This window comes from Austrofundulus limnaeus, unplaced genomic scaffold (assembly GCF_001266775.1).
Source record: "Austrofundulus limnaeus strain Quisiro unplaced genomic scaffold, Austrofundulus_limnaeus-1.0 Scaffold307, whole genome shotgun sequence".
NCBI classification, from domain to species: Eukaryota; Metazoa; Chordata; class Actinopteri; order Cyprinodontiformes; family Rivulidae; genus Austrofundulus; species Austrofundulus limnaeus.
Window position 1 is genome coordinate 548,161 of NW_013952709.1, and position 13,857 is coordinate 562,017.

Here is a 13,857-nt window from a genome sequence, read left to right on the forward strand (position 1 = left end):
GACAGGCTGGATGTAAAATACAAACTCTGAGTTATTTTACATCACAGCAAGTGATGCTTTAAATATTTAGACATTTCTAGAGACTTTTACTCAACTGACCACTGCCCTACATGTTGGAGCACAGGCTATATAGGCAAACAGTAAGGGAGCTGTCAGTCTAGGGGCGCAAAAATATATTTACTGCTTTTTCTCAGCGTATAGTTGTTTTAATCTGAAGAATAATCAGTCATGAGCAGTTACACTGCAAAAACTGTCCATCTTACCAAGTTTTAAAATCTTATATCAGCCAAAAAGTCTTTTTGATCTTGTTTTGAGACTGATTTACTAAACAAGAACTGATTGTGTAAGAATAATCATCTTGTTTTCAGAATGTGTAAGATTATTTGTCTTGTTGGTCTGAAAATTTGACTCAAATTAAGTCAAAAATTTCTGCCAATGGAGTAAGAAAATGTTACTTGGTAAGATTCTTGAAATAAGAAAAAACTGAGTCAAATCAAGTATTTCAAGAATCTTACCAAGTAAAATTTTCTTACTCCATTATTAGAAAATTTTGACTCAATTTGAGTCAAATTTTCAGACTAACAAGACAAATAATCTGACACATTCTGAAAACAAGATGATTATTCTTACACAATCAGTTCTTGTTTAGTAAATCAGTCTCAAAACAAGATCAAAAAGACTTTTTGGCTGATATAAGATTTTAAAACTTGATTAAGTGGACATTTTTTGCAGTGTGTTTTACTGGCTAACGTTTTCTTTTAGTTTTTTAAAAGTACAATCCCTCCTTTGTTGCTCCATAATAAGTGAAGTAATAGAATAACTCCTTTGAGTTTCGAGGGTAAAGCAATCAGATCAGCAGTGTGCAGAACAGACAGATTAACTGTGGATTCACAAACCAGGCTTTTGTTCTCGACTAACAACTCTCTCAGAATGGAGCTAAAGGAGATGCAGTTTAGCCTGAGAAACATTTAGATTTAAAATCATTTTACACAACTGCGTATACCAGCTATATACTCTGCTGACGGTGGCAGGAAGGGAGGAGGACTGCTGAAGTGGCTGAAAGGATTTCAGTACTTGTTCAGAGTCACATGGCTGAAATCCTTTCAAAGAACACATTCATTATATTTTTTTTATTTGGTTGAGAAGTGAACCTTATTGAAATGCACTGGACTGAATTTCTGTTTTTACTAAATGTAGTGTTTTAATCCCCCTATAATTGTTTACTACTTGAACATTCAATCATCACTCTCACATATTTACTTTAACCCAGGGGTTCTCAAACTTTGTGGGTCTGAGGACCCCTTACAAGTGTGAAAAATTTCCAGGGACCCCCTCATAAACCCCATGCTGTTTTAGAAATAATTTACTGTCATTTTAACCCCTAAATATTATGAGAATATTATGTTTTTGTTTGGTTTAGTATGTTTGTTTTACTAGTACATTGTTCCTCATGTTCCTTGTTCAAATTAAATCCAAAATAATCATTTATTGAAAATTTTTGAGGATCCCCAAGATAGGGCTTGTGGACCCCTGGGGGTCCTGGGACCCCAGTTTGAGAACCTCTGCTTTAACTGGTGAATTTTTGTTAGATTTCAAGAAAACATGATAAGGTCCCACTGTCAAATCAGTTTTCAACTCTTGAATATAAATTTCCAAATCAATCTCACAGTTGAGATGCTGCCTCCAGAAATCTTAAAAAAGAACTCGGTTTTATCAACCCAAACGTCCAACTCTAGTGTAATATAGCTGATCCCTTTTTTATTTAACTCACCAACAGTCCTCCACCTCCTAGTCCACCAAAGAACCAGATGTAGCTGGCCAGGCGATCCTGCTGGATGTAGGTGATCTCTCCCATAGGAAACAGCAGCAGCAGGTTGGCGACGATGCAGCAGAGCGCCAGAGGCAGCAGAGCCAGGCCCAGAGAGCGGGTGAATCCCACAGAATAACACATCGCTCACAGAATCCCCGAATCACAACCAGGAGGAACGGAGCGCGGAGCTGGAATGGGCCAAACGGAGGCAGAGACAGAGAGGAGGGAAGGGCCAGAACAGCTGGGGAGGCAGGAAACCTTTAAAAAATGTGTGTGTGCTGCTGTTTCTGAGAAAGTGTGGAACAGTTGGCGCGACGTGCTTGAGGAAACATTCACAGGAAGCGAGGGGTGTGTGACAAATAAAGTGCTCGGCCACAAATATCATAAAACTATGAACACAACCTTAAAAATAATTAAAACAAACTACTATGACTTTTTTCCATTGTTGTCTGTATTGTTATTGTTCTTTGTAGAGCAGTGGGTCACAAGGCTTCTAAATTTGACTTATAACAGCAGAGACGGTGAGTGTGTGTGTGTGTTGCATGTTTTAGAAAAACCAACACATTTTAGAATCAAGCTGGAAGGTTAGCACATCCAAATAAACTGCAAACCATCATAAAAACCCACATCTAACAAATTGTTCTGATTCAGGCAGAGCAGGGGGGTCCAAACATTTTGTCACATGGGCCAAAATCATAAAGTCAGCAGGACCGGAGGGCCAAAAATATTTTTTCCTTTACCTACTCAACAATAAACTAAGCATTAAATACTTTGATTAAACAAATTTAATTAATCTAGATCAAGAACTTTAAAATATTTATTTATTTAAAGAATTTTGGCAATTGTCTAGGTGTTAATTGGGGGGGGGAGGGGGCAATTTAGTCAATTCTGATCAATAAAATCAGGATTTATGTCACTCTTTTGTTGAAAATGCTTACTGTATTCAGCCAAATTTAATAAATTATTTAAAAGCAGATTGGAGTTCAGCAAAATCAGTTTTTCAGTAGAAGTCAATAAATAGATGTGGAAAAAGCTAAGAGCATTTAAAGACAAATAGTTGGCATTGATGCCAGTATTTGTTATTGGAAGATTTTACTTTGTCTGTGTTTGTTTTGTCCTAATAAAAAATAGAAAGTCTCCATCTACATCAAACACCTGTGGACAAATTTGGCAAATTTTATAATTCTTGAACTGAAGTCAAGAGGCCACACAAAATCAGTTCAGGGGCCATTTGGCCACACTTTGGACACCACTGAGGTAGATTACGTAAAGCAGGAAATGTGTTTGGGTGACAGGACACACACGGGCCTTTATGAGAGAAAAACGGGTCGTACCAGGGTCAGTGTGGAGCTGTAAGGGGCTTAAAGCTATAACAAAGTCCAACGTCAAAAACGTTTGTGTTGAAGCGGAGAGAGTGTGAGTTTTACTGGGCACACGTGGTCAACGAGCTGTTTCCCAGCTGTATTTTTCACAGTTAAACTGCTGCACGTATCCTGAGCTCATTTACGAGAAAAATAACCAATTTACAAAAGAAAACAACACAACGATTCAGATCCAGGGACTGAAATTTCATGCAGTTTAGAAAAAGATATGAATTAGAAGAGAGCATTTAAAATACGCAGTCACAATTTAATTTATTTGACATATAAACTTACAGGGGTGCAACAATATACGTATCTGTGTCAAATCGTTCAATACAGTGTTTTAGGTTTAATACACACTATGTATGGAACAATACAGATTTTTAATGTTTATTTTTATCAGCTTCTCTTCTGAAGATGCTCTGTGTTGAAGGATCAGTAGATCTGGGTTCGACTACTCTACCTAGGCTGCATTTTTGAGCACAGATCCACTGAGAAACTTGTTGTTTCAGCAACATTTAATTTAAAAACTGTTTTTGAGGTTAAAAAAATGTTCATGTTACATTTCAATAAATTACAAGTTAATAAGGGCATGGAAATTTCTCTTTTTTGTATCAAAAAAAAAAATCAAACCGTGAGACTAAAATATCAAACCGAATCGTGAATTTTCTGTATCACTGCGCCCCTAACATTAGTGGGACGGTTGGAAGTCAGCTGCGGGCCACCAGTTGCCCATCCCTGATTTAAATTACATTATTTAGATTAAATTACTTTTTTATAATCTGTCTTCATTACAGTTTATAGTTTATTTCAGACACCAAACATCAACTTTAATTTGAGTCATTTAAAGCAATTTAACACAACATTCACTTCACTGACAAAACAAGCGTTGAATGATGACGAGCCGATATACAGTTAATGTTAATCTAATTTTTAAGTTAAGTTTTTTTGTATTGAAAAATTATCAAACCGTGACACTAAAGTATGAAACTGAACTGAATCATGAATCTTTTGTATCGTTGAACCGCTAATAAATGTGTAAAATCACAGAAAAAGAATGCATTATGTGGATGTATCCATCAATAACAAAACATCTTAATTGTAAAAGCTGATTGGCATCACGTCATGAGATTAGCTAAAGTTATTTTGGATCATGTATTTTTGAAGTAAACGGAACTATTTTAAAAACTAAATCAGAGGATTTAAGTACAAGTAAGAAAAACTATTTCAGCATGAATTCAATTTAATACAAAAAGATTCATTCTCCTATTTAGTTCACTAGTTTGCAACAGTCTTTAGTTTCATTTGGTCAATAATAACCTGTGAAATATTCTGAACATATCAAAGTATTAAGAAATAATTACATTAATATTTATATGGTTTTGCTTCTTTATGCCAAAAATTACTTCCATGAAGATGTTTGAGTTGTAAAGATACAACAGAAACAACCAATCAGCACCAAAACAATGGAACAAGGCCCTTTAAGAAAGTACAATCTTACTATTAAGACCCAGGAATCAGTTAATCATGCGTAACTTTCAAATATTAACAATTTTTTATTATTATTTTTGCAGAATAATTAAGCTTAAAAATAAAACTTTTGCACTAGAAAAACAACAAAAAAGTGTTCTGATTCTATCTCATCCTTTTTTTTTTGAAGGTGACATAATTACATTATTATGGTATAGAATTGAACTACATGCCTGAGAAACACAATATTAGCCTTTTGAATATCTCATCCTAATGTTAGTATCCCTGAGCACATCCGTCTGCTCTGGGGTCCGATCCCGCCCACAGGACCCTGGATGGAGAGCTGTCTTGAGTGACAGATATGTTCCACCAATCCCCCACTGTGATAATCTGTCCCCGCCCAAACTCAGACCGCCCGTGTCCTGTGTGTAAAAAAAAGAAAAAGGTAATGAGCCAAACTGTTATTTTATCCAGTTTGATCCCTCAAGTTTTCTTTATGCTTTTACTTGATTATGTTGATGTGATGTACAAAAAACTAACAGCCTCCCTTTGACTTTGTCATTTTGACATTTTCCTAAACATCTCATTCGTATGTTTAAATTATGTGATGTGAGCTGAAGCCACTTCGACCACTTCGTGCATCATGAATGAGGATCGTCTATGAACACAAGGTCTTAGAATCGCTGTTTTCAGCAGCGGACGAATGCAACCAGCTCAGGTCAGGTGAGGAACTGAACAGCTGACGTCTGTAACACGCCCAGTCTGGCAGCACTTTTCAGAAAAGCAATAAAACTCTCGTATCTTAGCTAGAGGAGAAAGGAGGAACAAATATAAACATTTGCAAAAGGAAGTGGAAGGTCTTATGGAAACTGTGGTCTAATACAGCTAATATGAAACAATGTGTTGTTCTAGAGATGGTACTGTTTACTGGACTGAGCATCAATATAATAATTAATGTGACACATTAACTTTTTAGAGGGCTACATGTGCTGTGCTTCAAATTACAGTATATAACTCTGTGTCGGATTAAAATAGCAGCGCAAAGTTGGTTGTTTTATTCAAATAAGACACACAAAACATCAGTCATTGAAAGCAGTTAATTGTACACATAAATAAAATCGTACCTGTAACGGGCCAGGTGACCATGTGGCCCCGTTTTCTAAGCTCCACGGCCACTTCCTGGTCAATCCCCTCCTCTAATTTAACCAACCACCCATCAGCTGCAAAGAAATAATAACATTTAGGACTTTTTTATTATTTCTAACTATGAGGACTGATCTTCAGTAGATAACATTTGGATAAAGTTTGGTTTGGGTCATTTTTGTGTGACAAATGAACCTTTGGGGTCGTAGTGCACAAAGACTCTTGGTGCATCCAGAGCCTGTTGAGGGTTCATCCCAAACTCCACCATGTTCAACAGCACCTTAACATAAAAGCTGAAAATGTTTAAACTGATTTGGCGACTTCTTATAAAGAAGTCTTAACCATAAAATGATCGATAACATAAACGGGAAACTAATTAAATTTAGCCATGTTGTCCTACATCCTGCTCTTCATATGTCTGCATACCTGAATGTGTCCCTGTGGTTGCATAAAAGCCCCCACCACACCAAGCGCAGCGAGGAGTTGTGGCTTTTGTGATTTGGTTGAAGAGTCGGTGAGGAGGGCAGGTATTAAGGTGTGATACGGCCTCTTCCCTCCGGCAACGCAATTAATGTGTTCGCGACACAAAGAAAAGCCGGCGCCGCGATTCTAAACGGAAAAATAATGACATTTATACTGAAAATGTTACATTGCTTAAAAATAATGCTCAGAACTTCAAAGACGGGACATTTTAGCCTCAAAAACAAAGACACTGTTCAGGACTGTAAGGTGTTAAAATGCAAAACAAAATTTGCAATTTTTATGTTCATGCAACAGTTACAAATATACAGTATATATACATATATATTAGCTGCACAGATGGTTCAAACTCTCGTGAAATACTTGATAAGTCCACGTTTGTTGGACCTTTTAAGGCTTTATCGTTCACAGTGTCAGACCTGTAGTGAGAATCCACAGTCTTTAGGAACCAGCCCGGTTCCAAAGCCCATATAGGTGCTGTTCACGAATGAGCATGCGTTCCCCTGGCTGTCAATCACGCAGAAATAAACGGTGTCACTTCCTGTGGTCAAGCCGGGCCGCACACACTCCATGGCCCTGCAGAGCCACACACACAAAGGTTTGAGTTTTTTTTTTAAATTGTGTTTTGTCAAAATAAAACAAACTATGTTTTAAAGTGCCCGTGACATCAAATTTTAGTAATAAATGCAAATGCATTTTTGAAAAGAAAACATTAATAACATACTACAAAATAAATTTCAAGCCGCTCGGATGAACAGTTGTTCAGATATTTGACTGTGAAGTAACAGGAAGTGATGTCAAAGGGGAATGTCTGCATAGAAACAGAGTGTCAGTGAAATGGCTAACAACACAGACTGCAGAGAAGAATTTGATTTTTCTTTAAAATATTTTGAGTTACTATCAGAGAGAAATGCAGAAGTGTTAGAGTTCAAATAATGTTGTTTTCATAAACAAAGACCAGAGAGTTATTTTTCTTAAAGAGTTCCCCTTTGATGTCACTTCCCTTTTCACTTTGGCTGAGTTAAATACAAAAGAAAACATGCCAATTATGTGACGAAATGGGTAAAATTGTGTGTATCGGGCCAAGTTTCTTAAATATTGAAGTTTTCTTTCACTTTTTGTATTTAAAGAATTTGCATGTCACAGGAAAATGCTGTTGCCAAAAAACATCTCAGTAAAAATGAGGTGTGTTTGTATTTAAAGCACCTTTTCAGACGGACACTTATTCCATTTACAATAAGAAAATTATTGCAGTGCAATAAATTTAAATGTAATTTCCTGCTTTCTAGTTTTTCTCCACTTGTCTTGTTTGATGTAAGCATGTAATTACAGCAGCTGTTGAATGACGAAGTTGTGACGACCATTGCTACGAGAATCTGGTAAATGTGGTGTCAATAAATTAATTTGAGTTGGATTTAACAGAAATACCAGCTAGATTCAACACATCAGAATACATCTCAGTTTGTGTAAATGTATACACAATGATGTTGTTTTGTATTTTATTATCTATTTGTCTTTTAACATACTGATAAAAGCCTTAAAGTTCAAAGTACACAGAGCTAACCAGTAAACACACATGGTGTGCTGGGGCAGACGAGCTCACACCCTGTGAAAGTGAGAGGTGAGACAGAGCATAGATGAGCGTTAGAGTCAGAGGAAGTAAAAGTCGACGGCCCTATCTAAAGTCAACAGAGAACAACTGGTACAAAGTGGTACCAGCAGCCACACACAAACGCACACCTGTTCATGCTGACGCGTTGCGCTCGTTGGCGACTGTAGCTCTTATCCAGCAGGCTTTCCAAAGGGACGGCCCCATGAGCTGGGTCACCCAGGTAGTGAAAAGCATCTGTTTGTGCCAAACGCACAGCCTCCACCAATACATGGATGTAGTCAGGACTGTTATGGCCTCCAGCTACAAAATAAACACAGGTGTTCACCTGCAGCTGAGTGAAGCTGACCCCCCACCCACAGAGAAAGAAAAAAAGGCAGTTATTATTGATAAGGTAGTAACCATGCTGTGGCTTCACCTGTCACATTTTCTTTTAAAGAAAGAAAAAGTAGCTTGCAAAGCTGTCGCATCGGTGCAACGTGATTAAAAGCAGAGCTGCGCGTCTAATCTCACACACATCTTCCTATCTTTGTGAGGACCACACACAGCGCTCAGTCTCGCTCTGTGCCGTCTTTTTCCCCCAATTGTGGTGAGAGATGGATATGGAGGGACGCAAAAAAATAGCTCTCGACTTGATCTGGCCTTATTTAAATAAAAATGACTACATGCCGTGAAATTCTTAGAGGGGCGGGCCGTCTCGTTGGCGGGGGGAGCCGCCCCGCCTGTATAATGGTAGGGGGAACACTGACTAGTATACTTATATCAGTGATAAATAATGGTAAACTATAGTAAATAAAAGTACACTTAGGGAAATACAATTTTATATACTTTAGTATACTTAATGACATGTACTTAAAGTATACTTCTTTTTGTAAGCAATTTTGCAAGTTTATTAACCAACAAAAGACATCATAACAGTACTTAAAGTACCGTATACTTTTTATTAACAAAAATAAAAGTCCCAATTTAGTACGAACAAGCATTAAATCAGTATAATTTCTAGTACACTACAAGTACATGGACGGCACGGTGGCTCAGTTGGTAGAGCAAATGCCTCTCAGCAAGAACGTCACCGGTTCAAATCCCAGTCCGGGGTCCTTTCTGGGTAGAGTTTGCATGTTCTCTACGTGCATGCGTGGGTTCTCTCCGGGTACTCCGGCTTCCTTCCACAGACCAAAAACATGACTGTTAGGTTAATTGATAACTCTAAATTGTCCCTAGGGATGAGTGAGAGAGTGAATGGTTGTTTGAATCGTTTGTCTCTATGTTTGACCCTGTGATGGACTTGCGACCTGTCCAGAGTGTACCCCGCCCCTCGCACTGTGACTGCTGGATATGGGCACCAGTGACCCACACGACCCTGAAAAAGAATAAGCGTGTAGAGAAAATGGATGGATGGTGCCTAGCATACTTGATATACTTAAACTTACACTCAAGTATTAAAATGAACTTCAAGTATACTACTTTTTGCTAAGGGCTCCTCTGGTTCTGGGTCAGACTCTGGCTCCAACATGTAAGGCTGAGCGGACAAGTCTTCCCTTGTTGACACCTTTTAATTCAATTGTTAATAAAAAGTTTATGTTCCTATATATAGTTGTAAACCTTCTATAAAACTGGAATGGACTGGTCTGGAAGCTGGATGGGGGGCGGGGTGTGAAACGCCTCTTTTAGATTTAAAGAGAAAGCCTCAAAACGAGTTGATCTGAGGCTTGTAAAGGTCCAGTAAGGAGGAATTCAGACCAAAGCATTGCAATTCCACTTTAAATAGACCTCAACTGAAGGATTTAAATGTGAAAAAGGATTTAAATGCAGGATATGTCTAATTTTAAACGTAGAAATAACAAGTCTTTATTTTCATGTGCTTTGCTCCAGAAATGAACACGAAGTTTTACATTTCAGGAATGTAGAACAGTTTTAAGTCTACAGTCTAAAGTCTTTGTTTATTATGACAGCATATCCAGGGTGTGACCAGGTGCCATTCTGTCCCCTCGGGAGGGATGGCCCACAGCGCTGTGATAATCCTTATACGCATGTGAAGAAAAGTTCAAGGCTGAGTACTGGAGCTGTTTCCTGCGCCTGACTGGGGTTCTCATTGTACACAACTCCTTTCACTGTGACTTACCTTTGAGTTGAGGAAAGTTTTCCAGGATGTTGAGGAGAAACAAGGCAACCAGTCCCTGACTGTTGGGAGGAAGCTCCCACAGACGGAAACCCTGAAGACACAACAATGTCAGTCTTCTCACCAATTTCTTAAAGCGGTTTTAAAATAAGGTTGCCTGTCGACCTTGTATTCTGTGCTTATAGGGGTGACGACCTCACTATCATGGCTGCTGAGGTCCTCCAAAGTCATGACCCCTCCATTCTGAAGGATGACGTCAACGATGGCTCGGGCCACTCTGCCCTGGTAGAAAGCTGGTTTGCCTCGCTCACCAAGCTCCTGTTGGTTTGATTATTTATAATACAGAGCTGGCAAAGTCAATGAATCAACAACTGTTTAACCAATAAACATATCGAGACTTTATGTTTGCATTTTAACTCTGGAGTTTTAACATGTAAAATACGATGAAGATGGGGTAATGGTTTTTAGCGTCCTTTTTGTTTAATTATTTTAATTGAATGAATCAAAGGATGTGTAAGTGAGTGAGTGTGAATAAGGAAATGACTCACTGTAATCGCTGTGGAATGCCCCCCCCCCCCCCCCCAACGTCATAACGACTGAGATCATTCCCATTGTTTCGACTGTCTCAGAAACATGACTTGAGTGTGTTGTGTGGGTGCAAAGCTGCTCTGTGTGTTCGTAGCTGTTTTCCTGGTTTAGTGYGTTACAACCAAAAGAGTGGAAGAACTGCTAAGAATAAACCAATGCATATTTCAGAGGTGATACGCAAGTGGAAAAACACACTCAGATACACTCAAAGTGACCTCAGTCATAGTTCTATTGAATTCTCACTGACAGGAAACTGCAGAGTGCAGTTTTATAAATATTACATTAMTCCCAAACTTTGGCTGCGCGGTAWATGCGATACAGTAGAAATGATATGAAGTTGGCCTACGGTAGAAATTTACCCTCTACCGTCCTGTCGTCAGTTACGTCATCGCACCTGTGTCAGCACGGCTGCGAGTGCAGAGACAACTGAGCAGGAGGATTTTGAAATATAATGAAGAARTATAGCATTTTAAAACACATATAGAGAAAAAAAGTCCTCAAAATTTTGTGCCGTCGTGTCGCAGAATCATTTCCTCCCTCTCCCTCCTGCTGCACGTGGCGCAGAGAAGCTTTACACCCAAGTTGTCAGAGAAAAAACTTGTTTTTTACTTATTGTTGGCCACAGAGATGAYAAGGAAAGGTGTGGACGTTCGTTCAGTCAGTTCATCTTCTGCTCTGAGAGCAGCAGAGCAGCGGGTCAGTTCAGCAGGCAGAAGCTCATTGTGTGGCAGGCAGATATTGCATTTATTTGGCTTCACCATGCTTACATTCCAGTTATCTGAAATTGTTTTATGACAGGACTATGTGCAGTTTAAGCCCCTTCAGGTCCTGTCACACTATAACATTTTAGTCAACTTATGCCAACTTGGAATTTTTTTTATGTCTAAATGACTCATTTTACTTGAAGTAATGGTTATAACATTCACTTTATCTTGATATTGTTGAAAATTTGAGAAATGTTTTTGTTTGTTGTTGAAACTTTTTTCCAATACTGTATATATAAAACATTCTTTTGTACTTCTGTTGTGTTCATTTGCACTATAGCAAAAATACTGGGTTTGATTATGATTACAGCTTTCTGATAAATAATTGCTCTAAAAATTACATTATTTTTGCTTTTTATGATAATTTTCTATCGCGATATATACCATTACAGTGAAAGGAATCAATTTATACCGTGATATAATGTTGAGGTCGTACCGCCCAGCCCTACCACAAACATGTTCACAATCATAGTTAAGAGTTAGGGGTGCAATAATAAATGTACCCGTATCGAACCGTTCAGTACAGTGCTTTAGGTTCAATACACACTTGTATCGAACAGTACAGATATTTTAAATTTATTTTATCAACTTGTCTTCTGAAGATGCTCTGTGTTGAAGGATCAGTGGATCTGTGTTCGACTACTCCACCTAGGCTGCATTGTCGAGCGCAGATCCACTGAGAAACTTGCTGTTTCAGCAACATTTAATTTAAAAACTGTACTTTTGAGGTTAAACAAATGTTCGTACTTAATTTAAATAAATTACAAGTTAAAAGGAGCATGGAAATTTTTCTGTTTTGTATCAAGAAAATATCGAACTGTGAGACTACAGTACTGAACCGAACCGAATCGTGAATTTTCTGTATCGTTGCACCCCTATTAAGAGTTCATATAATCAACAGGAATGTTGAGTTTTCAATGTAAGTTTTATTTGGTAGCTGGAGGTCAAAGCGTTATTGACAAAATCTGATGTCAGGTTGTCATTTAAATTGTGTTTTAAAGATTTTTATAGGATTTTGGCAACATTTTATTAAAGGGGACATATGCAAAATCCCCTTTTTAGCTGTTAAATGCATTTTATTGTTAACTTGGGGTCTCTAGGATTGCAGAAAATTTAAATTCAGTCTCTCCCAGTGCTGCGTAGATATTTTTTTATTGTTTGGTTCATATTTTTCAACCTGTTCAGTTTTCRTTATTTTCTATTAAGTTTTCTGAAATAAACTGCCTGAGCAAAAAAAAAGTCGCCACCAAAATTAAAAAAAGGTCCCACACTCTAATATTTCGTTGGACCGCCTTTAGCTTTGATTACGGCACTCATTCGCTGTGGCATTGTTTCAATAAGCTTCTGCAATGTTCATGCAAAGAAACAATCCATTGATGGAATAACCTGGYAATTCAGTATATTCAGGTAGTCAGCCGAAATCATTCTTTGAGCACCTGAACCTAGACCTGACCAACTGCAGCAACCCCACATCATAGACCTTAGTTAAAACCAGGTGGACACAACTTTTTTTTTATGTCCAGGCAGTGTATTACATTACAATATTTGGAACGGAACTGACAAATAAGGTCTGGACTCACCAACTCATTTGGTGGTCTTCATTCTCCTCYGGCTCTGAGTCAGACTCTGGCTCCAACATGTAAGACTGGATCAACAAGTCTTCCCTGGTTCATATCTTTTAATTAAATTGTAAATAAAATGTTTCTGCACTGCTATATAGTTTCAAACCCCCTTCTATCAAGCTAGAATGGACCGCTCTGGAGACTGGAGGGGGGCAAGGTGTGAAGGGTCTCAACTGGATTTAAAGAGACAGACTCAAAACCAGTTATCTAAGACACACCTCAGAAAAGGGGCGGGGCTTGTGGAGTTGCAATAAGGAGGAATTCAGACCAAAGTGTTTTAGTTCCACTTTATATAGACMCCAACTGAAWGATTTGAAAGTGAAAAATAAGGATKTAAAAAAACATGCCTCTTTTAAAGACACCTATGATGGCCCATCAGGGCAAGGACACGTAAATTGAAAATTTCCACTGGTGTCTGCCAACAAAGAACTGGTAGTAAATATTTTAAATCCTGTAGGTCACTGAATGGAAACTATGTCCATTAAAACCGATTAAAGTGCAGCTCATAGATCTTCATCAGACTGGGTCTGGCATTCCTTTTGTCACTGCTCCCTTGTTGAAGAGTCTATGGTATAATTAGTGTGTCTGTTTTGTCTTTGACAATGTTAAATAAACGTTGAATAAAAACTAAAAGTCCTAGAGTTATACACATATAAGCATGTTTTTAGTCTGGTTTTTTTTTACCTTTATGGTTTGAGCCAATGATGGGTTTTTGAAAACTTGTCCACATCTGGGCGGACGACTGTCAGTCAGTAAGTCCTCGCCAAGGGCTTTCCCATCGCTCCTCAGAGCAGTGGTCCACTTCTCCCAGTAGTGCGCTGCTACCTCTGAAACAGGAAACCCCTCCTCTGCCAGTTCCACAGCGCCGCTCAGGACCTCCTGCAAGGACAG

The 13,857-nt window shown here is 38.3% G+C and overlaps 2 protein-coding genes across 4 annotated transcripts in view; both read right to left on the reverse strand.

Moving 5' to 3' along the window:
- tm4sf18 (transmembrane 4 L six family member 18) overlaps positions 1 to 1,951 on the reverse strand; it is a 6,207-nt gene extending 4,256 nt beyond the window's left edge. The window contains exon 1 of the mRNA XM_014021809.1: positions 1,772 to 1,951. Coding sequence (XP_013877263.1) covers positions 1,772 to 1,951 — 180 coding nt within the window. The remainder of the gene's footprint in view (positions 1 to 1,771) is intronic.
- On the reverse strand, positions 1,860 to 13,857 carry LOC106527066 (putative gamma-glutamyltransferase YwrD; the record flags this gene model as incomplete). Of its 3 annotated transcripts, none has more annotated exon segments than XM_014021827.1 (9): positions 1,860 to 1,998; positions 5,766 to 5,861; positions 5,980 to 6,064; positions 6,211 to 6,393; positions 6,684 to 6,840; positions 8,005 to 8,176; positions 9,996 to 10,086; positions 10,158 to 10,310; positions 13,651 to 13,857. In XM_014021827.1, coding segments are annotated over 9 exon segments (1,188 nt in total), but the record flags the coding sequence as incomplete, so codon positions are not given.